Source organism: Heterodontus francisci, chromosome 30 (genome assembly GCF_036365525.1).
Source record: "Heterodontus francisci isolate sHetFra1 chromosome 30, sHetFra1.hap1, whole genome shotgun sequence".
Classification (NCBI taxonomy): Eukaryota; Metazoa; Chordata; class Chondrichthyes; order Heterodontiformes; family Heterodontidae; genus Heterodontus; species Heterodontus francisci.
The window spans coordinates 50,014,954-50,042,271 of NC_090400.1; the positions used below are offsets into that span (position 1 = coordinate 50,014,954).

Below are 27,318 nucleotides of genomic sequence, written 5' to 3' on the forward strand. Positions count from 1 at the left end.
GGAAGCGAAAAACAAAATAAAAACGCAAAGAGGGAGTAGGAGAAGAGATTGGCAGCTAACATAAAAGGGGATCCAAAAGTCTTCTATCGGCATATATATAGTAAAAGAGTGGTAAGAATAGGGTGGAGCCATTTAGGGACCAAAAAGGGGACATATGCATGGAGACAGAGGTACTAAATGAATACTTTGTATCTGTTTTTAACCAAGGAAGAAAATACCACCAAAGTCATATTAAAAGAGGAAGTAGTTGACTTACTGGATAGGCTATCAACTAATAAAGAGGAGGTAGTAGAAACGCTGGCTGCACTGAAAAGTTGATGAGTCACCAGGAGCAGGTGGGATGCATGCAAGGATGCTGAAGGAAGTAAGGGTGGAAATTGCAGAGGCACTGGCTATAATCTTCCAAATCACCTTAGATACAAGGGTGGTGCCACAGGATTGGAGAATTGCAAATGTTACACCCTTGTTCAAAAAAGGATGCAAAGATAAACCCAGCAACTACAGGTCAGTCAATTTAACCTCAGTGGAGAGAAAGCTTTTAGAAATGATTATCCGGGACAAAATTAACACAGTCACTTGGACAGGTGGATTAATTAAGGAAAGCTAGCATGGATTTATTAAAAGCAAATCATGTTTAAATAACTTGCTGGAGTTTTTTGATGAGGTAACAGAGAGGGTTGATGAAGGAAATGTGTTTGATGTAGTGTACATGGATTTCCAAAAGGCGATTGATAAAGTTCCACATAACTGGCTGGTCAGCAAAGTTGAAGCCCATGGAATAAAAGGGACAGTGACAGCATGGATATGAAATTGGCTGAGCGACAGGAAACAGAATAGTGGTGAACTTTTGTTTATATAGTGGGGTTCCCCAGATGTCGGAACTAGGACCATTGCTTTTCTTGATCTATATTAAATGACCTAGGCTTGGGTGTAAAGGGCACAATTCCAAAATTTACAAATGATTCAAAACTTGGAAGCATTGTGAAATGTGAGGTGGATAGAGATAGACTTCAAGAGGACAAGTTGGTGAAATGAACGGACATGTGGCAGATGAAATTTAATGCAAAGAAGTATGAAGTGATACATTTTGGTAGGAAGACGGAGGAGAGCCAATATAAAATAAAGGATACAATTCTAAAGTAAGTACAGGAACAGAGACACCTGGGGTTATTTGTGCACAAATCATTGAAGGTGGTAAGGCAGGTTGGAAGAAGTGGTTAAAAATGCATGTGGAATCCTCGGCTTTATAAATAGAGGCATAGTGTATAAAAGCAAGGCAGTTATTTGAACCTTTATAAAACACTGTTTTGGCCTCAACTGGTGGATTGTGTCCAATTCTCAGCACCGCACTTTGGGAAGGCATTAGAGAGAGTGCAGAAAAGATTTGAGAATGATTCCACGGATGAGGGACTTCAGTTACGTGGATAGATTGGATAAGCTGGAGCTGTTCTCCTTGGAGAAGAGAAGGTTGTGTGGAGATTTGATAGAGGTGTTCAAGATCATGTGGGGTCTTGACAAAGTAGATAGGGAGAAACAGTTCCCCTAGGGCCAATAACCAGAGGACACAGATTTTATGTAAATGGCAAAAGAACCAAAGGCAACACAAGGAAAAACCTTTTCTTGCAGCGTGTGGTTAGGATCTGGAATGCACTGCCTGAGAGTGTGGTGGAGGCAGATTCAATTGTGGCTTTCAAAAGGGAATTGGATAAGAACCTGAAGAGAGAAAATTGCTGGGCTACGGGGAAAGTGCAGGGCAGTGGGACTAGCTGAGTTGCTCTTACAGACAGCTGGCATGGACATGATGGACTGAATGGCCTCCTTCTGTGTTGTAACCATTCTATGATTTTACATGCAGCATTTCAAGAGGAAGGCCCAACACCTTCTCAGGGCAACTAGGGATGGGCAACAACTGCAGGCCTTGCCAGTGATGCCCATATCCTGAGAATGAATTTATTAAAAATGCAGCTGAGACCAGAGCAGATGCTATGTTCCCCACAGTCCTGAGCCAAGAACCTACCACCATAGAATGAGGAGGCCATTCAGCCCATCTTGTCCTCTTGAAGTTTATCACCATCTCCCTCACAGTTCACAATACTCCCAAGTAGCAGTTTGAAACAACTCACAACTTGCTAGGGCACTTCAGAGGGTAGGTAAGAATCGTGACTATAGGACTGGAGTCACATGTAGGGCAGGTCGGGTAAGGACTGCAGGATAGTGAGCCTTTTGGGTTTTCACAACATTTCAACAGCTTTATGGTCATTTTTACTGATACCAGCTTTTTATTTCCAAGTATTTTAAACTGAATTCAAAGTCTCAAACTGCCATGGTGGGATTTGAACTCGCCTTCTCTGGATTAATAGTCCAGTAACATTACCACTACTGTACCATATCCAAGATTGGCTGGTAGGGAAGGGGGAGGTAGAAAATCCAGCAGATCTAACTTCTGTTAACAGACCATAATGCAATGACAGAACCTTCAATTTTCTGAAAGCATGCACCTTATGGGGAGCCCTTCCTGTTAGGCTCTCACTTATTGGCCAAATATTCCAATTTTGCACTGCCAGTGGGTACCCTATGGCACACAGAACAGGAAAGTCCAGGCACACTGTCCACTATGGGTAGCAAACCATCAGCAGTGTAAACCAGAGATTCAGTCCTATTGGGAATCCTGGGACAAATTTCTCAGTTTTCTTTCCATTGATATTAATGGACAGGCGATCACCAAACACACCCCCTACTATCCTGGGGTGGGGGGGGGGGGTGCGGGGAGGGGGCGCAGGGGCAAGACTCTATGCTGGCTGTGCACATCAGCTCATGCATTTTTAGAAGTTCTATCAGAAGAGTAATGAGGGAAAAAAAGCTACAAGTTTTTGACTTTGATTTGAAGTAGAATAAAGAACCCTGATTTTAGCCATCAATTGTTAGCTGCTGTGCCAGGTTTCCTGTTTCAGTTGTAACCTATTGCTTTGTAACATTTGGTATTCTGAAATAAAGTGAGGTGGTTGTGGGATAGTGGGGGGAAAGTAGGCCATCCATTCAATGTCAGCCATAGTTCAGTTGGTAGCACTGTCACGACTGAATGTTGTGGATTCAAGCTCCATTCCAGAGACTTGCGCGCATTATCTAGGCTGCCACTTCAGTGTTGTACTCAGGGAGTGCTGCACTGTCAGAGGTGCGTCTTTTGGATGTGATATTAAACTGAGAACCCATCTGCCAGAGAGATTTGCATTAATGACCTCAGGTTGCCCTAAAGCACTTTATAGCCAATGAATTATTTTTGAAGTGCAGTCACTGTTGTAATGTAGGAAACGGCAATCAATATGTGCACAGCAAGCTGCAACCAATACCAATATAATAAAGGCTAGATAATCTGCTGTCGTTATTGGATGAGAAATAAATATTGTCCAGGACACCGGGGACTACGCCCTTTTTTTTTTAGTTATACAGCACTGAAACAGGCCCTTCGGCCCACCGAGTCTGTGCCGACCATCAACCACCCATTTATACTAATCCTACACTAATCCCATATTCCTATCACATCCCCACCTGTCCCTATATATTTCCCTACCACCTACCTATACTAGGGGCAATTTATAATGGCCAATTAACCTATCAACCTGCAAGTCTTTGGCATGTGGGAGGAAACCGGAACACCCGGAGGAAGCCCTTCTCTTTGAAATAATGCCCTGGGATCTTTTATGCCCACCTGAGGGCAGATAACGTCTTGGTTTAATAGCTCATCCAAAAGATGACACCGCTGACAGTGCAGCACTCCCTCAGTACTGCACTGGAGTTCAGCACACATTTTGTGCTCAAGTCTCTGGAGTGGGACTTGAATGATTGACTCAGATGACTACTACAAACTGAGTCACGGCTGACACAAACATGATGTACTGCCCTTGCCCATTATAAACCTGCAACAACAAGCCTAGTCATTGTTACAAGCACTCAGTGGAACTGATCATCCGATGCAAGGTGCCTAATGAACTGAAATGCATGGAGCACCTGCTTCCCAAAATGATCAGGCAGAGTCAAATAGACTGCAAAGTCACAGAGGGTCACAAATGCATCCCAAAATGTCAATCAGTGCAAAGTGAGCATGAACTGTGCACAAGGCTAGCAATGTGCAAAGAAACACTAAAATGAGGATAAAGTCACAATTTTGAGATAAAACCCGAACACCCCTATCAGGTGCCTCATGTCCCTGTGGCATCCTTACCTGCATGCCAGTGCTTCCCTTGGCCCTTACCTAGTGATCCGTTTCCTCACACACCAGAAAATCGACTGGCAAACCAACAGCCCTTCATTCCAGATCCAGAGTGCCAGAAGTTATCTAAATGAACTGGTCTCATGTTATTGGCAGAGGTTGGCTGATTAATGCATAGATGCCTGGAAAATGCTGGTGGCGCCATATTATTGGTCCTGATAAATACTGGGCTTTGTCAATTGCGAACATACAGTACTGTAATGTCAATTATCAACATACAGCAAGCTGGAAAACCTCAGGTACAGGCACCTAGTAAATAGAAGCCTTGTCAATTTTAGCAGAAAGAAAGTACTGAGCCTTGCCATTTACAAGAACGTGGTATGGCCAAGACTTGTCAATTGTAAGTACAGAGTGGGTAATGAGCATTGTCAATCACTTGTACACAGTAACTGACAAACCTTGTCAATTCCAAGTACAAAGTAAGTCAGGAACCCTTGCTAGTTATGAGTGTATAGTAAGTAAAAAGCCTTGCTTTTGGCAGGGCCAAAATATCAAACTGTGCATTTAATCCATACTTGTGTTTCCATTCTAAGTTATCACCTGTTTTTTTGAATATTTCCTGATCTCTAGTGTTAACCACTTTCCAGATATAATGCCAATGGGGTGGACTTGAACAGGAACTTCCCTGATGGACTGAATGAGACTCACAATCCTGTAATTCAGTCGGAGACTCAAGCTGTGATGAATTGGTTAAAGGATCATCCGTTCGTTCTCTCTGGAAGCCTTCACGGAGGAGCATTGGTTGTAAACTACCCGTATGACAACCTACCATCCAGTGAGTGTCTAAAACAAGTGGTATTGTAGGAAGCAATAAAACATCTTCAGTACAGATAGAGATGGTGCTGATGTGAAAGTAAAATTATATTTCTGCACTGACTAGAATCAAAGCTCCTGTGAGATTTTCTATTCTTGCCAAGATTCAAATATGTCATCCAATGCACTCTTCCTCCGCTGCACAATGTTAACATCAAAACTTATCACAACATCTCCCACACACGCTCATTCTTTCCCTGCATCAAACATGTGAAGTCCTTTCCTTTTCCTCCTGTGAACTAGAAGTTTTTAAAACCTACCCTTGGCATCACCTTATGATTATTTATCGATTCACTTTGCCTTTTCTCCTACTCTTTCCAACATTGATGGAGTTTTGTGCTGTGGGCCTTAGTTTATCAATAATCGGTAATACGTAAAAATTTTACATCTTCCTGCAGCACTACCACTGGCAGGAGGGTGTAATTACAGTGTGACAGGTTTACATAGGCACATCCATGATATATGCGAATATGGATTTATAATGGAGGTATAAAAATAAGAATATATGACTTTAACATTACAGCTATAGTACATTCACACATCCTCATTCTGTTATCTCCCACCTTCTAGCCCTTCTTCACCTAAAGATTAGACTTAGATTTGATTCCCCATTTGCAACTCTGTAGATGGACTATAATTCAAAAAACAACTAAAGGCACATTGATAATATCATTAAATGGTTTCTTGCCCAACAAAAAGAACTTATTAAACGACAAGGAAACCCTGGGACAAATCAAGTGAAGGACTCCTACCTTATTGAAGAACGAAAAGAAAGATTTGCATTTATGCTGCACCTTCCAGGACCACAGGATGCCCTAAAACACTTTACACCCAATTTTGTAATGTGAGAAATGTGACAGCCAGTTTGTACACAGCAAGCTCCCATAAACAGCAATGTGACAATGACCAGCAAATCTGTTTTGTGATGTTGATTGAGGAATAAATATTGGCCAGGACACTGGGGAAAACTCCTCTGCTGTTCTTCAAAGTAGTGCCTTGGGATCTTTTACATCAACATGAGGTCGTCAATGGGGCCTCGGTTTAATGTCTCATCCTCCGATAGTGCAGAAGTCCCTCAGTACTGCACTGGAGTGTCAGCCTAGATTAGTGTGCTGAAGTAGTAGAGTGGGACTGACTCACAGGCAAGAGTGCTACCAACATTTTCCCCCCTTTCCTGTCTTGTATTTGGACTAATTCTAGGAAAAGTTTCCATGGATGACGCCGCCTGTCCCCTATCTTACCCAAGTGACCATTCTGCATATATGAACTGAGGTGGTGACTATCAGCACACTGTGAGGGAGGGGCGTACACACAGACAGACACACCGGGATCACAACCGAGGACACTGAGACCAATTCATAGAAATCATAGAAGATTTATGGCACAGAAAGAGGCCTTTGGCTCATCATGTCTGTGGCAGCCCACATAAAAAGACCCACTCATCCTAATCCCACTTTCCAGCATTTGGTCCATATCCCTGCAGGTTATGGCACTTCAGGTTCACATCCAGGCACTGTTTAAAAGAGATGAGGTTTTCTGCCTCTACCACCCTTTCAGGCAGTGAGTTCATGACCCCCACCATCCTCTGGATGAAAAAAAAAGTTCCTCATTTCCCCTCTAATCTTTCTGCCAATCACTTTAAATCTGTGCCCCCTAGTCACTGACCTCTCTGCTAAGGTAAATAGGCCCTTTCCATCCACTCTATCCAGGCCCCTCACAATTTTGTACATCTCAATCAAGTCTCCCCTCAGACTCTTCTGTTCCAAGGAGAACAGCCCCAGCCTATCCAATCTTTCCTCATAGCTGCATTTTTCCAGTCTTGGCAACATCCTCGTAAATCTCCTCTGCACCCTCTCTGGTGCAATTACAACCTTCCTGTAATGAGGTGTCCAGAACTGCACACAGTACTCTAGTTGTGGTCTAATTAATGTTTTATATAGTTCCAGATAACCTCCCGCCTCTTATATTCTATGCCTTGGCTAATAAATAATTGTAGGGTTCCACTGCTACCATAGGGTAACTAAAACAGCATGGTACCAGGGTTAGAGAAATATATCTTCTCAGTCTGACTGGTTAAGTACCAAAAACATGTTGCATTTACTCACTAAACCAATGGGGGTGGGAAGACGGAGTCAAATAGCATTAGGTTTATGAAAACATGACCCCGAGCTTCCTGTTACTTGCCATTTCAACCCCTGCGCACTCGTGCCCACATATCTGTCCCGTGATTGCTGCAGTGTTCCAGTGAACATCAACGCAAGCTCAAGGAACAGCACCTCATTACCGATTAGGCATGCTACAGCCTGCCGGACTGAACATTGAGTTCAGTAATTTCAGAGCATGATTGGCCCCCCCATTTTTTAAGTTTTACTTTGTATTTCATTTTATTTTAGTTTGTTTCATCATTACACTTTTTTTTTTAAAACCATGTGCCTGCCCACTTTTTTTTCCATTTTTTTCATGTTTTTGCTTGTGGCTAGGGCTTTCATTATTCTGTCATTTAACACCCTCTCTGCACTAAAGCTTTGTATTCACCACACCATTAACACACTCTTTGTCTTTGCCTTTCCCCATGACCTCCGTGTCAGTTATTCTCTGTGACCCGCTGTCCTATCAGCACCTTCCCATTTGTTCTCTTTGCCCCACCCCCACTTTATTTGCTTAAACCCTATTACATTTCTAACCAGTTCTGATGAAGAGTCACGGACCTAAAACGTTAACTCTGCTTCTCTCTCCACAGATGCTGCCAGACCTGCTGAGTATTTCCAGCACTTTTTTGGTTTTATTTCAGATTTCCAGCATCCGCAGTATTTTGCTTTTATTATGTTTATGTTACCGAATTTCCCTCACGAGATCAGCCATTTTGATTCTCCTTCACAGCAGGTGACTTGAGAGTCACTCTACAGGTTAATCTAAAGTCAGCTTTCAGTTAGAACGTGTGGTGATTTGAACTCTGTGGAACTGGTCAGGAAAATAGTGAGAGAAATGCAGACAGACAATTCTAGAAAAGTCCATCAATCAGAACATGGTGCTTCACTAAACCAAAGCTCAACCCCATTGACTGGAGTTTCCAATCCAAATCTAACAATTCAATCCAAAAACAAACCTTGCTAAATGATCCAGTTTGTAACAGTTCCACAGAATGCAGCCAAACCCTGCCAGATATCCCCTAAAGAGCACTAGTAAATAGTGCATCAGTATTCTGTGAAATTTGTGGTTTTATTAAGTGCTTTCTGTTCTTAGATTGCATTGATCAAGGAATGATAAATGATTTGAGCTTTCTAGTTTAACCATAGTTTACAGAGATCCTGATCCAAGCACAATTTTGATTCAAGTATAAAAATAATTGGGCAAATGAGTTATGGATTTATCGGAATTCAGCCTGCTTATCGTCACTTTCAGTCTCTCAGATGGAAGGGTGAGAATAGCATGGTTGAAATCCAATGGGAACTGATTTGTCTGAGCAATGCTCTCAAGGTGAAACAATTTGCTATACAAGTCTAGAAACCTCTGTGTGCCATATTAGAGTAGGAAGGTTAATGAGTTTGTGGAGCTATACGTCACTAATTTAAGAGCGATTAACTCAGTCCCGTGACCTCTACCCTGAAGAGATGAGCAGCAATGTCCTGGGAATGCCATCACTTTCACATCACACGCCATCCTCATTTGGAGGCATATCAGCACTCCTTCATCAATGCTGGGTCAAAATCCTGACGTTCCCTACCTAACACCACTGTGGGAGTGCCATTAACACAAGGGGAGGCAGTGGTTCAAGGCGATGGCCCCTCACCACCTATGCAGGGCAACAGTGGAATGGACACTAAATTCCAGCCTTGACAGTGTCAGCCAGATCAAAGAACCAAAGGAAATGTTATATTGATCAATAAATCTGTTTAAAATTACAGGAAAAATAACACAGTAAACATTTGAAAGCTAATATCATTCACATTAGCTTCTCAGCAATAAGCTCACCAGAAAATAAGCCAGTCATTTTGTAAGTATCAATTTCAGCTGTATAGATTTTTGTCAAAACTGCCTAACTACATTCTGTGAACACTAGCACTCTCCATGTTACACTACAAAGGATTGACGATCAAAAAGAGGTGCATAACTTACGAATACATTACTCTGTGCACACAAAGAATATGCATAATAAAAGACCCTCAGATCTATGCCATAACATTGTTTTATTTGAAAATTTTGTTCCACATGTCTTAAAACACCTCTCTATCGTTGGAGCAAAGTTTGATCTTGTGTGATGGTGCAAAATGGCTGATACTGAATCCTCAACTCATTTTACATCTCTCCCGCACTTTATTTCCCAGTAGAAATAAAACCCGCTCCTTGAATAAGGCATGAAAACTCTGTTTGGGTGGTTCAAATGGACATTAAGCATCTCATGGAAGAATAGGGTTTATTCTGTGTGTTTTGGCCAACAAGTTCCTTTCAACCAACACCTCCAGAAACAAATAAACTTATTATTACTTGTAAGGTGCAAACATGGCTGCTACATTTGCCTATGCAACAATAATCACTGCACTTCAAAGTAATTAATTATAATGTAAGACACGCAAAGATGTTTCTGAGAGATGTGATAAAGTGCTATATAATTATAGGAACAGACAAGTCAAATACAGAAGGAGGTCATTCAGCCCCAGATGCTGTGCTGATGCTAGCTCTTCAACTGGAGCTATTTACTATTTCTCTGCCCTTTTGCCACTAATCGCAAAACTTTCTTTATAATATAGTCAATTTTAAGTTAATTTTTTTGCCATGTTGACTTCCTGCTTTGATGCTATGCTAATCCATTGTACGTATGCTCTTCCTCATAGAATTCCAAGGCATTCCTTATGAGAATCTTACTGCGGAAGAACAGTACAGCAGATCTCCAGATGATGACATCTTCAGGTGAATTGTTCAGATTTGTATGACTGAGAGTTAACTATCTCAGAAATGAACAATTAAATATAATAGGGGTCCACGAGTCTAGGAAAATTTGGAATAGAGCAACTATGTGGAGTTTGTCACTGCTACATAGTACAGCTACATCTTTCTGGCATCTATAAATGGCACTCAAACTCAATACCATTGCTAGCCCAGAATTTGAAATGCAGCCTCAAGCAGAATCTGCTATGTATCTTGAAGCTGTGTAAGACAAAGAGGCATCACTTCACACAGTCCACCAAAGGCTTTCCTTTATCAAGCCCTACTGCATCTTTCAAAGATCTGAAAGGAAATACCTTGGAGGCAGATCTGGTGTTTGTGAGCCTGTCCATGTCTGCGTTTGTGAGCCCTTAGAGCACTGAAGTGAAAAATCCCATCATGTTACATTGAGTGTGTAGCACAGAAACAGGATATTCGGCCCAACTGGTCTATGCAATCAGAATTACGTAGTCTAATATTCCTGCCTTCATAAAATATGATGTCTTTGGGCTCACTGACTAATGGCACAGAACATCTGCCCAGTATGTATATGGAAGTCTTTTGTCCCATGCATGTTTTATCTGTTACAAAGAATTTAGAGCACAGAAACAGATTATACAGCCCAACAGGTCCATGTTGGTGTTTATGGTCTGCATGAGCCTCCTCCACCCTGCTTCAACTAACCCCATCATATCCTTCAATTCCTTTCACTGTCATGTGCTTATCTAACTTCCCTTTAAATGCAACTATACTGGTTGCCTCAACTATTCCATGTGGTAGTGAGTTCCATATTCTCGACACTCTCTGCGGAAAAGAGTTCCTCCTGTATTGGATTGATCAGTGACTGTCATACTTATTCTCGCTAGTTTTGGACTCCCCCTTTTCTACCCTATAAAACCCTTTTATCTTAAAAGACCTCTAGACTTTATAATACATTGTTGATATGACAGGGTGTCTCTTTACTCTGGTCAATTCTCCAGGCTGATATTTCTTGGTCACTGTCCTTGAGTGGTGGATCTTTCAGTGGTGTATCCTGTACCTCTTGGTTACCCTAGCATTCACCTTTTCAATCCTCACCACTAAGTCGTCATACACTATCATTGTCTCCACCAATTTTAACAGGTGCAACACTGTGCTCTGGGTCATATTTACAACTCTGTTGTCAACTTAATCATCCCAATATTCACAAGCATATATGGTTTAATGCAACTAATGTAATCTTTAAATAAAGTGCCTCTGGTCTTTTTTGTACGCAGAAGTGAAGCTAGAAGAGTTAGGTTTATATCCACAGTTACAGGTTGTATCCGCATCATATAGCATCATATAATTATACAGCATTAAATGAGGGCATTCGGCCCATCTTGCCTGCGCTGGCTCTGAAATTAGTTTCCCTCCCCTGCTGTCTTCCCCTGGCCCTGCAAATTGAACAATTGGAGTGATAGCACCAACCATGTGGGAACTTTGGCTACAAGTTTCATTGCAGGTGGGGTCTGAGGGAGGGACAGAGTATGGAATGAGTCACTCTGCATTCAGTCACTCTATAGCTGTGCTGGAATCACGTGCTGCTAACAGAGTTTCTCAAATTATTATCCTGTACGAAATATCTCTCATCTTGAATGCAAAATTCACCAAAAACAAAAGTTCCAAAATAAATCTGCAAAATCAGGTCTGAATTTTTAAATCTTCCTTTTCCTAATAATTTTCCCCATTCCTGGTTGGAGTATCCAGTACCTCGCCTGAGTGACTTCAATCATGAGTGGCAGCAGGTCATTTGACTATGTAGGCATCACACTACATAGAATCCTATCAACACTGCATAGGTTCAGGGAGGACAACCACCACCATAGCCAGCCTGGCAGACACGTGGATGCAGCATCAAACTGCATGGTTAGCTCTTTGTGTCCTCTGAAGCGGCCCAGCAGACTACTCAATTATTTATTTAGAGATACAGCACTGAAACAGGCCCTTCGGCCCACCGAGTCTGTGCTGACCACCAACCACCCATTTATACTAATCCTACATTAATCCCATATTCCCTACCACATCCCCACCTTCCCTCAATTCCCCAACCACCTACTTTACAACGGCCAATTTACCTATCAACCTGCAAGTCTTTGGCTGTGGGAGGAAACCGGAGCACCCGGTGGAAACCCACACGGTCACAGGGAGAACTTGCAAACTCCACACTGGCAGTACCCAGAATCGAACCCAGGTCGCTGGAGCTGTGAGGCTGCGGTGCTCACCACTGCGCCACTGTGCCGCCCTTGTTGTAAAAAAAACAATGAAGCTGAAGGTCCCATACCAACCTGTCAGGGCAGCTAGGGACAGGCAGTAAATGTGCAATTGCAAGCATGGCCTGAGAACAAAAAAAAAACAAATTGAATGGCCATTTGACTGAGGCTTCAATGACCCATTGTGCCCTGTAGCATGAAAATGCTTTCTGGAGAGGTGAGAGAAATGGGGAGAAGGTTAGAGCAAAACCCTGATATACTTTAACTTCTTGTGCTGTAAACTCCAAAATTAAATGTGCTATTTTATCTGAAAATGAACTGAAGTCACATAAAAGTCTCCAGACCACAGTGCATAAATTCACAGCAATACCTGAAAGCATTAAGTCATCAAATAACCTCTTATGGCTACCTGCCAGATTTAAAAAAGAGCAGAGTTCCTGCTGAAACTGGCTAACCAATTAAATTATAATTTCATATTCAAAGTAATTAAGCTACTGGGACAGTTCGTACTAAATAAATTATAAGGAGAATAAATCATAATTCTTTACTGAACATTAATTTTATTGCAGTCTCCAGAGTAATACATTGGGTTTGGAAATAAACACATTTGTCTTGTGGCACATACCAGCACTTCAGTAATAGACCAGCCTTGTATGACTGGGTTCCTTGGCACTGGGTAACTGGCTTGAGTCATTAAAGTTAGAAACAACTCTTTCTGTATTCTCCCCTCCTCAACACCTGCCTGATATTGGGATACAATTCCACTTGCCCCAGCAGCTTCTGGTATCTCATGTAAGTGAGAGCATTCTTTATGTGTGAGGTTAGATAATGACTGTTGGCAGGATATTCCACTGTGAGGGCATCACAAAAAGCCTGATTTTATCCTGAGCATATACACACACACACACACACACGCAGAGGCAGACTTTCCATCAGGGGTGGTTACCACTAGGTAACCATGAGGGGTGAGAACGATCTGTGCTCGTTTACCCCATACCCACCCTAGGGTGCCGAGGCCAACTGTAGCCCAGCATAGATTGGGGATCAAATCTGAAATTTACTGGCTTAGTACTACAGTGGGTGGTGTCTCTAACCACTCTGACCATTGGTAGAGGTAATAAGCACCCTCCCAAGTGCTTAGTTCTACATTTGGTTGTGTTATAATTCTGACATGTGCAGCATGTAGTTGATGAGGCTGTAGATTCATCCAAGATTTGAACAGTGCTTCCATATCTGGGAGATTCTGTCACCACCTCTCTCAAGGACAGGAGTGGTGTGGTCGGTGTGGTTCTTTAATGTGGAGTTGGGAGGAGAACTCTGGTTCCCCTGGCTCCACATTTAGATAAATTACTTGGTTGGCAGACGACCCCTTGCGTTTGCAGCCCACAATGGCACGGGCTGCCTCAGGACAAACAAGTGACGGAGTGAGGACCTTAAGCAGGTGTTTGCCCCTTTCTCTGCAGGGGCCTAGCTCCTGCCTTAGGTGTGAGTAACGGATGTCTCTTGTTTGCCCTTACTGAATTTGAAGGTGGACACACTTCCTGCCTGTCATTTTGTGGCCTTAGTAGGCCATGTAGTGCCTGAGAAATGGGTGCTACACAGTCTATTTTCTAGGCATACATAGCATTTCGCATAACGAATAATTTCAAAATAGTTATTGTTGTTATGTGAACAAATGTAACAGCCATTCTAAGCCAGCTATGTGGCGAGTCACTTGTCTAATTTACTTGGCGCTGACAATTGAGGAAGGAAAGCCCAGGAGAATTCCCTGCACCTTTTCAAATAGTATTGTGGGTTCAGAGCCATTGGAGCAGGGACTTTGACTCGAGTCAGATGAACAGAGTCCAAGGAGGGTGGAGGGAGGGTGTCAGGTAGGGGTTGTAGGGCTGGATGAAGTTACAAAGATTAGGGGATGAAGCCTTGTTGAGTTTTAAACACTTAAAAATATGAGAATTTTAAATTTGAGGCGTTGGGGGACTGGAAGCTGATTGGGGGCTTTGACTGGAGCGGTCAGTCGTAACAAGTGACAAAGTCCATGAACTCCTCGCACTTGTAGTTAGAGGTGAAGATGTAGAGGGGACAGGAGAGGTAAAACACACAGTTGCATAGAAAGATGGAAAGACAGATTCATAGATAGATAAATAAATAGATGGAAGGATCTCGATAACAAAACTGAACAAAACAGTGATCCACACAGAACCCATATGCAGATATTTATCTTGAAGACAATAAGTTTTGATATAGTGGAACTAGAGCCTTGAACTTACACCCAGTCTTATCTATAAATATGGAAATGAGACAACTGTACTGTTAATTCTTAACAAAATAATCACAAAGAGATAAAAGCACTGGGGCCTGAATGCCTCATGAAATTGCAAAGAAATTGAATTTCAAACAAATCTAATATGGACTTTCAGCTCTATCAGCATAATAATAGATTAATTTAATTAGCAATTCATAATGCAAATTAGTCTTTGATTCCCTATCCATTGAAAAGGTTGGCCTGCTTGCTCTGTATGTACAAGCCTCACATTATGTTCTATCAGGAGAGGTAGCAGTAGGGACTGCATGAAAGATTCCCGTCCTTCTCTTGAACGGAGGATGGGTCATTTCAATTCCCATTTATACCAATGGACAATGGCAGAACTGGAAAAAGATTTGGGTGTTTTCAAGTGGATGAGATTGGAATGTGCATTATGGCAAGTTATAAGGACATGGTACAGTTCAATGTCTGTGTTTTCCTCACACGTCTAGGAAGAGCCAAGGGACATTTTTTGGTAGATCTGTATTATAAATTAAAGTTCTTGTAGTTATTGGTGATGAGTCCAGTTCTGAAGGATGATATGCAGTTTTTACCCTACCTCAAATAGAATATGGATAGTTTGTCAAAGAGAACAGAATGGGTATCTACTGAAAAAAATGAAAGGTTATAGAGATATTAATAAGCAGTACCTGATTATTTTCAGGGCAGGTAGAAGTAGTAACTTAACATGCCTTAAAGTAGGTCTATAATCTTACACGGACTCTGCATAGAGTGGACTTGATGGGCTGAATGGCCTTTTCCTGCTCTGGGATTTATTTTCTTATTCGATGGTGATTGCTTTGCTTTGAAAAAGTTACAGTATTTTGTAGTGTTAAACTATTTGTTGTTGGATTTATAAATCCCCAAAAAATTTTAAAAGCTCAGGTGTCTGACCCATGGAAGTTAGGATGCAAACTTGCTCAAATTTAGTTACAAGCCATTTAAACAAGTATTGTCAAATGCAAAATGATGATCCAAGCTGTTTCTCATTACTGCCTCATTCGACAGCTTTTCTCCACTCTCTGTCTTATCTGATATTTCAGCCAAGATAAGGAACTCACTGTCTGGATGATATATGAATGCCAGGTGAGAGTGAGATCTGAACCCAGATGTCCTCACCTATGGCATTGTGCATTGCTGTGCCAGCATGAATATTTATCCCACTGTTTGGGATCTTCTTCTCCCTGCTGCTCTCACATGCGTTCAAGTCTTCAGAAGAAGGAATTTTCCTCCACACAAGATCAGATGGCAGGTTGTCCAACCTTGCCCGTCTTAGAGCGAAGACCTATGTACGGGAACTCCTCTTTCCTGACGATGCTGCACTAACATTCCACACAGAAGAGTGTCTGCAGAGACTCATTGACAGGATTGCAGCTGCCTGCAATGAATTTGGCCTAACCATCAGCCTCAAGAAAACGAACATCATGGGACAGGACGTCAGAAATGCTCCATCCATCAATATCGGTGACCACGCTCTGGAAGTGGTTCAAGAGTTCACCAACCGAGGTTCAACCATCACCAGTAACCTGTCTCTCGATGCAGAAATCAACAAGCGCGTGGGAAAGGTGTCCGCTGCTATGTCCAGACTGGCCAAGAGGGTGTGGGAAAATGGCGCACTAACACGGAACACAAAAGTCCACGTGTATCAAGCCTGTGTCATCAGTATCTTGCTCTATGGCAGTGAAGCCTGGACAACGTATGTCAGCCGAGAGCGATGTCTCAACTCATTCCATCTTCGCTGCCTCCGGAGAATCCTTGGCATCAGGTGGCCGGACCGTATCTCCAACACAGAAGTCCTCGAGGCTGCCAACATCCACAGCATATACACCCTACTGAGCCAGCGGCGCTTGAGATGGCTTGGCCATGTGAGCCGCGTGGAATATGGCAGGATCCCCAAGGATGCACTGTACAGCGAGCTCGTCACTGGTATCAGACCCACCAGCCGTCCACATCTCTGCTTTAAAGACGTCTGCAAACACGACATGAAGTCCTGTGACATTGACCACAAGTCGTGGGAATCAGTTGCCAGCGATCGCCAGAGCTGGCGGACAGCCATAAAGGCGGGGTCAAAGTGTGGCGAGTCGAAGGGACTTAGCTGTTGGCAGAAAAAAAAGACAAAAGCGCAAGGAGAGAGTCAATTGTGTAACAGCCCGACAACCAATTTTATCGGCAGCGCCTGTGGAAGAGTCTGTCACTCTAGAATTGGCCTTTATAGCCACTCCAGGCATTGCTTCACAAACCACTGATCATCTCTAGGTGCTTACCCATTGTCTCTCGACAAAAGGAGGCCAAAGAGAAAGAGAAGAGAGAAAGATAATGATTTAAGATATAAATATTTATTGCAATGTTGTGCTCCTTGAAAACTGAATTGTACATCACTTATAACTCTTGTTTTCATTTTGGATTGTTGATGCAGACATATCAGTCTGGTTTATGCCCAGAACCATCCTAAGATGCAACAGGTGGAAGCCTGCCCAGGGAGTACTTTTCCTGACGGTATCACTAATGGTGCAGCCTGGTATTCATTGCAAGGTAGGTGGGAGAGGAAAGCCACTTCTCAACCATTTTTTTGACAACTTTACTGCCCCAGAGACTCTTGATGAAGGTGTTAGGAACTATTTTGTTGGGAATGGCCTCATCTGCTGTTCTTACTAAATGATTTTTGGAGAGGGTGCAGCAAATAGCTTCTCCTTCTTCTCAACAAGGATGGTGATGTTAGTGCTGTAGAATGGAAGCTTTCCCCTTTCAACGACTCAGTGTGGGCACTCCTAGGTCAGGTATAACATGGTCAGTCATAGAATAATACTCCCTCTGCTTTGCCCCAACTAATTGCCTCTGCCCTGATCTCAGAAGAACACCCTCTACTGCACCTGCTTGGCACTTTTCCCATATCCCACTCCAAGCCTGCCTTTTGCCTCTTCGAATGAAGGTGCTAGCTTTTGTGCTGCAGGCCCACCCGGACTGAAACCATTTAAACTCTTTCCACCAGACAAGAGGAGACTTTCACCTCAGCACTTTGAGCTGGGTTTGCACCTAGCTCCCAGAGGGGAAAGTTCAGTGCCTAACCCTTTTCATCACGCAGTTTGCTCTCAATTCACTTTGCCTGTTAATTAATTGTTTTTTTAGCACTGATGTCCCACTTTGCTTGGGTTATTTACCTTGCTTAATTCGAATGATTGGATAATTCAATTTTTTAAATCCTGCAAAAATTAATTTCACATTTTCAGAAAAAAAAGCTGTAATTAAAAACAGCATTTGCCTCAGTCACTGTCAACCAGTGGTTCTGGGATCGAGAATAGCTGTCCTCTTGTATGGCCATTGGTTTTCCATTCTTATGGAAAATTGAATTTGATTTATTCAGTCACTGTAAGTCAGTGACTGTAGCTATGTGAAAATACATGTTGTGAGATCCATACCCACTCTCCAAACATTTCTGTTTGAAACTTTTTAATGCTGTCAGAGAGAATTATAGAGCCATAGTGTCATTATGGCCCAGTAGGAGGCCGTTCAGCACACAGAGTTCATGCCAGTTCTCTGTACAGCATTCCAGTTGGTTCCATTCCCCCACTCTATCCCTATAGCCCTATAAGTTTATTTCCTTCAAATGCCCATCCAATTTCCTCTTGAAATCATTGATTGTCTCCACTTTCACCACCTTCATGGGCAGCAAGTTCCAGGTCATTACCACCTGCTGCATAAAAAAGTTCTTCCTCACATCCCCCCTGCATCTCTTGCCCAAAACTTTAAATCGCTGTCCCCTAGTCCTTGTACAATCAGAATTGGTGCAGTCTTAGTCTGGACTGGATTATAATCCAGTGCTAGATGTTAAATGGGACAAATTTAAACTCATGTGGGTATGTTTTGACTTTGTCAGTGTAAAATGGGTCATAGCAAATTGATGACCATTTCGATATCTCTCCTAATTCTTATTTGGATTGACTTCCAATAAAATTGGGAGAGATATAAAGCAGGCTGCCAACTTGCTATTGTCTGCTTTTTGCTACTACGCAAAGTCAATACTTACCCCACTGTGTCATCCAATCCATATCCCGGTGTTTCTTAAATATTCAGCAGGAACGTCTGCCAAAGAACATGCCAAAGAAGTCAATGCAACAAAAGAGGCTGATGTATATGAGTTTGTGCTCAGTCTGAAGGATTTACCAAGTTCCATTTATGTTTCTGTAGGGGGAATGCAAGACTACAACTATGTTTGGGGCCAATGTTTGGAGGTTACTCTGGAGCTTTCCTGTGTGAAGTATCCGAATGGCAGCGATCTAGAGCAGTACTGGGGGCACAACAAGCAATCACTGCTGGAATATATGAAACTCGTCCACCTTGGTAACCCTTCACATTCCATGTACCAATAGGATTTAGAGAGTGCACAGTAATAGACAGTGGAGTGTGAGTTAATCCCTGAGGAATTCATTCTTTATCCATGAGTGATGGCGATAATGATGCTTTCATTCTTTAGCAGTAATTCTGTGCTCCCGCAATCCCTACAGGTTAGCATGGACTGGAATATTGGGGCTACAATATTTCAATCTTTCTGAGTGCAACTGCCCCACTGAGTGACAAGTTACCCCAGCATGTGATATCCAGATATATCTGGCCACCATTGAGAACACCTCATTGGTGGGGATGTAAAATTTGATTTGTGGGGTTGCATTGGCACTAAATTCTATTTCATTTTTTGAGGTTCATAGAATCATTGCAATTACAGCACCGATTGCAATCCTACCACCCTTAGCTCATCAACTTGAGCTCTCTTCAAATTTACTTGCATTCTTTCTCTACCATTGAGTCATAGAATGAAACAACACAGGCGGCCATTTGGCCAATTGTGCCTGTGCCAGCTCTTTCAGATTCTCTCTTTTCAAATACTTAACCAATTCAACAACAAACAACTTGCATTTATATAGCACCTTTAACACAGTAAGCCATCCCAAGACACTTCACAGGAGTGTTGTCAAACAAAATTTGACATCGAGCCACATAAGGTGATATTAGGACTGATCACCAAAAGATTGGCCAAAGAGGTAGGTTTTAAGGAGCATGTTAAAGGAGGAGAGAGAGATTTAGCAATGGAATTCCAAGTATTAGGTCCTAGGCAGCTGAAAGCATGACCAGTGGTGGAGCAATTAACATTTGGATGCTAAATAAATAACCTGTGATAAAGCGTTCCATGTTCCAATAACCCTCCATCTGGAAAAAGTCCTTTCAACTTTTCTCTTTATTCCTCAGTGAGAATTCTACCTCCATGTCCTAGCCAGTAAAAAGGTGTATGATGGAACACTCTACACTTGCCTGGATAAGTACAACTCCAACAACACTCAACAAGCTCGACACCACTTGCAGTCACTTGATTGGCACCTCATCTCCTACCACCTTAAAACATTCACTCCCTCCACCACTGGCACATGTGGTTGCAGTGTGTACCATCTACATGTTGCACTGCGACAAATGGCCAAGGCTTCTTCGACAGCGTCTTCCAAACCCACACTCTCTACCACCTAGAAGCTCAGGGGCAGCAGGCACGTGGATACATCACCATCCCTGTAAGTTCCCCTCCATTCATGCACCCTCCTGACTCAGTAATGATTCACTAGAGTGAGAAGTTAAGGTTTTGAAGACAAACTCACAGACTTCATTTTTTTTAAAATGGAACACGGGAAATTCAGGGGAACCTAACATTCTTTATGGTTTTGAGAGGGCAAGTAATGAAAGGTTTTTGTTTATTTGTTCATGGGATGTGGCAATGCTGGTATCAGTAGCATTTATTGCCCAATCCTAATTTTCCTTGAGAAGGCAGTGGGGAGCTGCCTTCTTGAATTGTTGCAGTCCGTATGGTGTAGGTGCACCCACAATGCTGTTAGGTAAGGAGTTCCACAATTTTGACCCAGCGAAAAGGAAGGAACAGTGATATACTCAACATTAAATTGTTGCTGTGACTGATTCTGGAGACCAAACTGCAAACAATGGCTAGGAGACCAAACACAGATTGGGTGATCACTTTGCATAACGCCTCCTTTCAGTCCGCAAGCATTACCCTGAACTTCTGGTCAGCTGTCAATTTAATTCTCTGCTCAGCTCTCTAACCTGTCTGTCCTTGGCCTCCTAACTGTTCTAATGAAGCTCAATTTAAACTTGGGGAACGCCACCTCATCTTCGATTAGGCACATTACAGCCTTCTGGATTTAACAATGAGTTCAACAATTTCAAATAACCTCTTCTGCTTTTCACATTTACACCTCCTCTAGACACATCCTTTGTTTCTTTACTTGCCCCATTACTGTCTATTTTTGCCTTGCACTATCATCCCTTTTGTCATTTAATCACTCCTGTCTTCCACCCTTTAACAGTCCTTCCCTTTTGCGGTTTCCTCCCCTTCTCCCTTTTTCTGCCTGGCTTAAAAACTGTTACATCGCTAAGCACTTCCAGATCCGACGAGGGGTCACAGACCTGAAACGTTAATTCTCTTTCTCTCTCCACAGATGCCGCCAGACCTGCTGAGTATTTCCAGCATTTTCTGTTTTTCTTTCAGATTTCCAGGATCTTCAGTCCATTGCTCTTGCATTATTTTAGCAGATTTTGTGCTGTAAAGTGTTGCTGTGATAGATTACATGCAGTAAAGTTGTTACTGTAGCAGATTCTGTAGAGTTAACCATGATAGATTCTGTGCAATAAACTTAGCAGATTCTGTAAGGTAAACTGTTACTGTGACAGATTATATACATTCAGTTATTATTGTGACTATATAGCAAGATGCTACTGTGGCAAATTCTCCACAGTAAGCTATTCTAACAGATTCTGTGCAGTATACAGTAATTGACAGATTTGATACAGTAAACTGTTACTCCAGCAAACACCTCTAGAAATGAACCTCAGTGCTTTGTGTGCTTTCTTGATGGCCTTATTCACCTGTGTCGCTACTTTTAGTGATTTGTGTATCGGTACCCCCAGAACCATCTGTTTTCCTGTCCCATCGATTCTTATTTTCCAAGGAGCATGGGGCCTCTTTATTCTTCCTGTGTTCTCAATGTTTACTGCCAGGTTTATTATACCAGTATTCATTTCCTGTCAGCTTGGATATTTCCAAAGATGACAATGCTTCTTGTCGCAAACAAGCTCAAAAACGCTAAGCCTTCCCTTAGTACAGCTTGCCAAAGAATTATTCTTTTTAAAATCGTCTTCACTAAAGCACCAAGCAGGCAGCGGTGATTGTAGCCCACGGGCCTGATACAACTCAATGAACACAGAGGAAGTCAAATTCTCCACTCAGAGCAATAGAAAAAAGGTTTTGAAAACAAGCAGGGCTGAGTACAAGTAGGCCAGCCTTAGCTCCATGGTAGCACCCTCACCTTTGAGTTAGAAGATTGTGGGATCAAGCTTGAGCTGAGGTTGACACTTCTGTGCGGTACGGAGGGAGTCCTGCAGAGTTGCAGGTGCTGTCTTTCAGATATGAGGTTAAACTGAGATCCACCTGTCCTCTCAGGTGAACGTTTGAGGTCCCATGCTACTATTCAAGGAGAGCTGGGGGAGTTCACTCTGGTCAATATTTATCCCTCAACCAAACTCACTATAATAGACCAGCTGGTCTTTTATTTCATTGCTGTTTGTGGCTGCTGCTTTATCTCCTTTACAACTGCACTCCAACAGTCCTTCATTAGCTATGGAGCACTTTGGGATGCCTGGGGGTCATGAAAGGCACTATATAAATGCAAGTTCTTTCCCACGAAATTATGTTGGTAGAAATACCGCTGGTAACAATATCAAACTATTTGAATTTTAGAGTGAAGTGTATGATGGATGTGTAATAATATAGTTCAAACATTTATGAACATTACCTTACTAAGTTAAGTGGCAGCATTTCTGATCAGTTTCAGTGTGTAATTTTTAGCTACTCTCTTAACAATCATCTAGCAGTGCATCAATTAGACAAAATCCAGGTAGAATTGGATATCAGTCATTCTGCAAGATGGAATTTGTATAGAGTAGCAGTCGCTACTGAACACTGCTGGATGTAACATTGCATTGGTAAATATCTTCCTTTGCTATTCAATCTCAGAGTATAATAAACCCTAAAATAATTCTATACTGGCTTCATCAAACTCAATCACTCTTCATCATTTTATTTTATTTTTTTTATTTAGAGATACAGCACTGAAACAGGCTCTTCGGCCCACCGAGTCTGTGCTGACCAACAACCACCCATTTATACTAACCCTGCAGTAATCCCATATTCCCTACCACCTACCTATACTAGGGGCAATTTACAATGGCCAATTTACCTATCAACCTGCAAGTCTTTTTGGCTGTGGGAGGAAAACGGCGAAAACCCACGCGGTCACAGGGAGAACTTGCAAACTCCGCACAGGCAGTACCCAGAATTGAACCCGGGTCCCTGGAACTGTGAGGCTGCGGTGCTAACCACTGCCGCCCCTTTTATGTTTTTATATCAGTTTATGTCTGATGTATTTTAGATACTCCTTGAAATAAATTAATTCCGCCTGAAGTTCATTTGAATCTTCCTGCTGTGTTGGTGACGTAAAGCCCCATGGCATCGCAGTTGCCTTCCACAAAAGCTAATGGAGACAAGGGAGTGTTTAGAGTTCACTCTCAATAAACTCTGCTGCAGGCCAACTTTGCCTTTCAAAGGAGCTTGTTTGCCCGGAGTTTGAGAAACACACTCCTATTTCCCTCAGGGACACTAAGTTTGAGTTTTACAGAAGGTGCTGGATGGAGTGTAGAAAGTACAGAGTTAAGGTGGTGCAGGCCGCGGATATGTGGCTCTCCAAACAGTCAAAGGAGGAGACATCCCTGTGTATACATTTAACCCCTATCTTTTTAATAGATTTTCTGCTCATCAAACCTGCTTTCTCCCCTCTTCACCTGAAGACATTGAATCATGTTGGGTTAGGGTTCCATGGCTATTGCGGCTTTCTTCGTCCAAGTGACCATCTGCAGGCTATTTGACAATGGGGGGCATCATAACGGAACCCAATCTTTTTCCTTACACTAAGTATACATGCATACAATTCTCACCAGGATTGGATAGCATTTAGGAGCAGAAGCATAGGAACAGGAGGAGGCCAGTTAGTCCCTTGAACCTGTTCCACCATTCAATGAGATGATGGCTTATCTGCAATCTAACTCCATGCGACCTTGGCCCCAGATCCCTTGCTACCCTTCATTAACAAAAATCTATCAATCTGTCAGGTCCGGGGCCACTGAGATGAACTATTGCTCAGCGCAGACCAGTGCTTAAGCCTCGTTTCAATGGCTCAGTTCCCCACTGAATGGTGCACTTTCTAACTATGTCAGAAGAACTAGCCCCGAATTTTAACTTAAATCTGTCCTTGCTGTGGTAAGTTTTCTCCCCCCACACTATTTTGTCCTCCTCAACTCATCGTTTCAATGCCGTAGCTTGTAAACATCCTTATAAAAGGGAAAAAAGACTTGCATTTTTATAGCACCTTTCACAACCACAGGATGTCCAAAGCGCTTTACAGCCAATGAAGTACCTTTGAAGTGTAGTCACTGTTGTAATGTAGGAAATGCAGCAGCCAATTTGAGCGCAGCAAGAGCCCACAAACAGTAATGTGATTATGATCAGATAATCTGTTTTGGTTATTGTTGATTGAAGGATAATATTGGCCAGGACACCGGGGATAAGAACATAGGAGCAGGAGAAGGTCTGCTCCGCCATTTAACTAGATCATGGCTGATCTGATTGTGGCCGCAACTCCACTTACCTGCCTGCCTCCCCATAACCATTAACTCCCTTGTAGATCAAAAATCTGTATAACTCCCCCTACCCTTCTTCAAAATAGTGCCATGGGATCTTTTATGTCCAGCCCAAGAGGGCTGACAAGGCCTCAGTTTAACACCTCATCCATGTTATGAAAGTGCTTCTGTTTTTTATAATATTTTTTCTGAGGACTCATTGAAAATGATGGATTCATTGGGGAACTGAAGTAATTCCATAGATGTTGAACATTTTTTTTTAAAAAGGGATCACTGGAGGGGCACTTGATGTTTGAAAAACGTTTACTGCAAACCACATGCTTTCAGCTCAATAAACAACAGAAACCTTGGTGACTTGGGAAGATGTTTACAAAAGTAGTGACATGTCACTTCTTTGGGAGGGTCAGGAGGTTCTGATTTGCTGTTTGGTTTCACTTCTGAGATATTGTTTTGGTTCAGTTGGGGTGTGGACTGTGTTGAAAGCAGTTGAAGATCAACACGCCAAGGACTAAACCCCTAGCTCATCTTGCCTGCACCTCTCTAAGAGGCCTGAGAGGTCCAGTGTGTCAGTTCCTCTTTTCTCCTGTCTTTGAAAAACCCTGCGAAACCAGAGTGAGATAGCGGAAGCCCCTGCTGCTGCACTTCTTCTGAAAAGCCTTCGAGACTATTTCTCAACATCTCCAGAAATAAACTGCTTCTGAAAAGATCCCAGTGACCTGTCACACCGGACCAAAAAAGGACAGATGGCATCTTTCCACATCTCTTTTTTACTTCAAGAATTAGCAAGTATATGGCCAACGTATTTTTTTTTGTAACAGAACTCTACAGAGAGAATTTTTTTTTTAAAAGGAACTTTCATATTTCAATCTGTGTGTTAATGCTTGGCTTCTTTACTGGATAAGTCTGGTTTTATAAAAAACTGATAATTTTTTTGCTTATTAAAGAAACCTGCTTGGTGTATTTTATTCTGGGATAAAGATTACGTATCAGTAACTGCGTAAATATTTTTAAAATATATGTTGTGACCTGTGGAGAGGTGGGACTAGAAAAGATAGTGCACTCCTCCCGCCTCGGTCGTAACATCTGAAAGACAACACCTTCAACAGTGCAGCACTCTCTCAGTACTGAACCAGAGGGTCAGCTTTGATTTTTGTGCTAAAGTCCTGGAGTGGGACTCAAAGCCACAACCTTCTAACCCAGAAGAAAGAGTGCTATCAACTGAGCTCCAGCTGACACCATCAGTGGTGACCCATCGTTACCAGGCAGCTTTTCTTCCCTTCTTCAGAGACCAGTAAACACACCATACAGAGACTAATTACAACAACAGCTTGCATTTATATAGCATCTTTAATGTAGTAAAACATCCCAAGGTGTGTCACAGGACTGTGCACAGCCGAAAAATGGGAACAAACCACTTAGAGATATAAGTACCAATAGCCAAAATATTGGTCAAAGAGGTAGCTTTTAAAAGGAGAATCTTAAAGGAGGTAAAAGAGGTAGAGGCAAAGAGTTTTTGAGAGGGAATTTCAGAGTGCACAGCCGTCAATGGCAGGGTGAAGGAAGTGGGGGACGTAAGGGGCCAGAATTGGAGCAAAAAAGAGTTCAGAGGATTGTAGGGCTGGAGGTGGTTATGGAGAGAGGATGAGGCCATGGAGGGATTTGAGCATGAGGTTGAACACAGATAGGGGGGGATTAATTTGCTTTCTTAGTCTTTTATTTAACAGTCCCATGCTGTCCTACTTTACAACCTTCCTTAAAGACTGTTAAGATAAGCACAGGTGAATATTATGCAATTGTGTTGCGGAGTCTGTTACTAAATAAAATTGAACTCCTTCAAAATCTTAGTGACTGTCCTGTAACATGACGACATTCTTAGAAAAAACTGTAGCAACTTCTATTAATCTAGTGCATTTCACATAATAAAACGTCCTGTGATACTTTCCTGGAGCAATACTGGGCTGAAAGTAGTCAAGGGGGTAAAAACTGAAAAAGCTTTTGTCAGATGTGAAAACCCGAATTTTAAACAACCTCTTGCACCTTTCAAATAATGTAATTAATTCAAAATGCTATCTTCCCTTTAATGAAAAGATTTCAAAATGATTGGCAGACATCGTAAAACAGAAGCGGGAGATATGATGTGGGCTATACAGATGGAGAGAGGAGATTCAAGGTGTTCAGACACTGGTGTAATTTATAGGGGCTTTGGTTAGTTTTAATCCAACAGCCGGGAACCAAACAGCAGCAGGCGATAAATTGCTGCTTAAAGCTGCCAAACTCAGCGCATTACAGAGAACGTGTGGGACAGAGCAACAATCTAATCTTGGGGTACAGATGACAACAATAAACTGCTCAAGCTTCACTGCTGCAGCTTATGATGGTGCCTGAACCCTGAGATTACATTATCTCTTTGTAATGACTCCTATCTACCCATTGTTCTATGTGTAATTTACTGATAGCCTTGCATGTCTTCCCTACTTTATATACATGAAATATAGTCTACTGATTCAGCACAGTCCTGATGGATGTATGCCCAGAAATGTTCATTGTACTTGTGGCTTCAGAACAATCAGTGTTTCTCCCTATATATTTCAGATATATTGCTCTATCATTTTGAGTATTTAATGCATATACTTTGATAGATCATATTCCTTATTGCTACTTTGTATAATTCATAGTTATTTTCTATTAATTGCATTGCTAACATTGTCCAATCCAGTCTGGCAGAGCCCCAGCAGGTTTAAGACCCTCCAGGACAAGAAATATTTAGCCTGCATTGCAGCTCCCATTGAGAATATTGGGCCATATTTCCCTCTGTTTTCTTTGTAACTCTGCATGCCTTTGAAAGCCTAGATGTTCCTGGAGGCGTTATTTTAACACTGCTGGTAACCCAGGTTTTTGCAGCTAATGAGCCTCTTAACCCAGTGTAAATGTAATGTTCAATAATTCACAGCAGAATATGCCAGTTTAATGTAGCACAGCTCACTGACAATGTCTGAAAACCCATTTTACCGGGGCTGGAAGTGCTAGCAGATCCTATT

The 27,318-nt window shown here is 42.2% G+C and overlaps 1 protein-coding gene across 5 annotated transcripts in view; it reads left to right on the forward strand.

Moving 5' to 3' along the window:
* LOC137346764 (carboxypeptidase D-like) overlaps window positions 1–27,318 on the forward strand; it is a 230,705-nt gene that overhangs the window by 65,498 nt on the left and 137,889 nt on the right. For all 5 annotated transcript variants that reach the window (XM_068010553.1, XM_068010554.1, XM_068010555.1 and 2 more), the window contains 4 exons: window positions 4,855–5,042; window positions 9,913–9,988; window positions 16,953–17,068; window positions 18,722–18,874. In XM_068010553.1, the coding sequence (XP_067866654.1) occupies window positions 4,855–5,042; window positions 9,913–9,988; window positions 16,953–17,068; window positions 18,722–18,874 (533 nt within the window). The remainder of the gene's footprint in view (window positions 1–4,854; window positions 5,043–9,912; window positions 9,989–16,952; window positions 17,069–18,721; window positions 18,875–27,318) is intronic.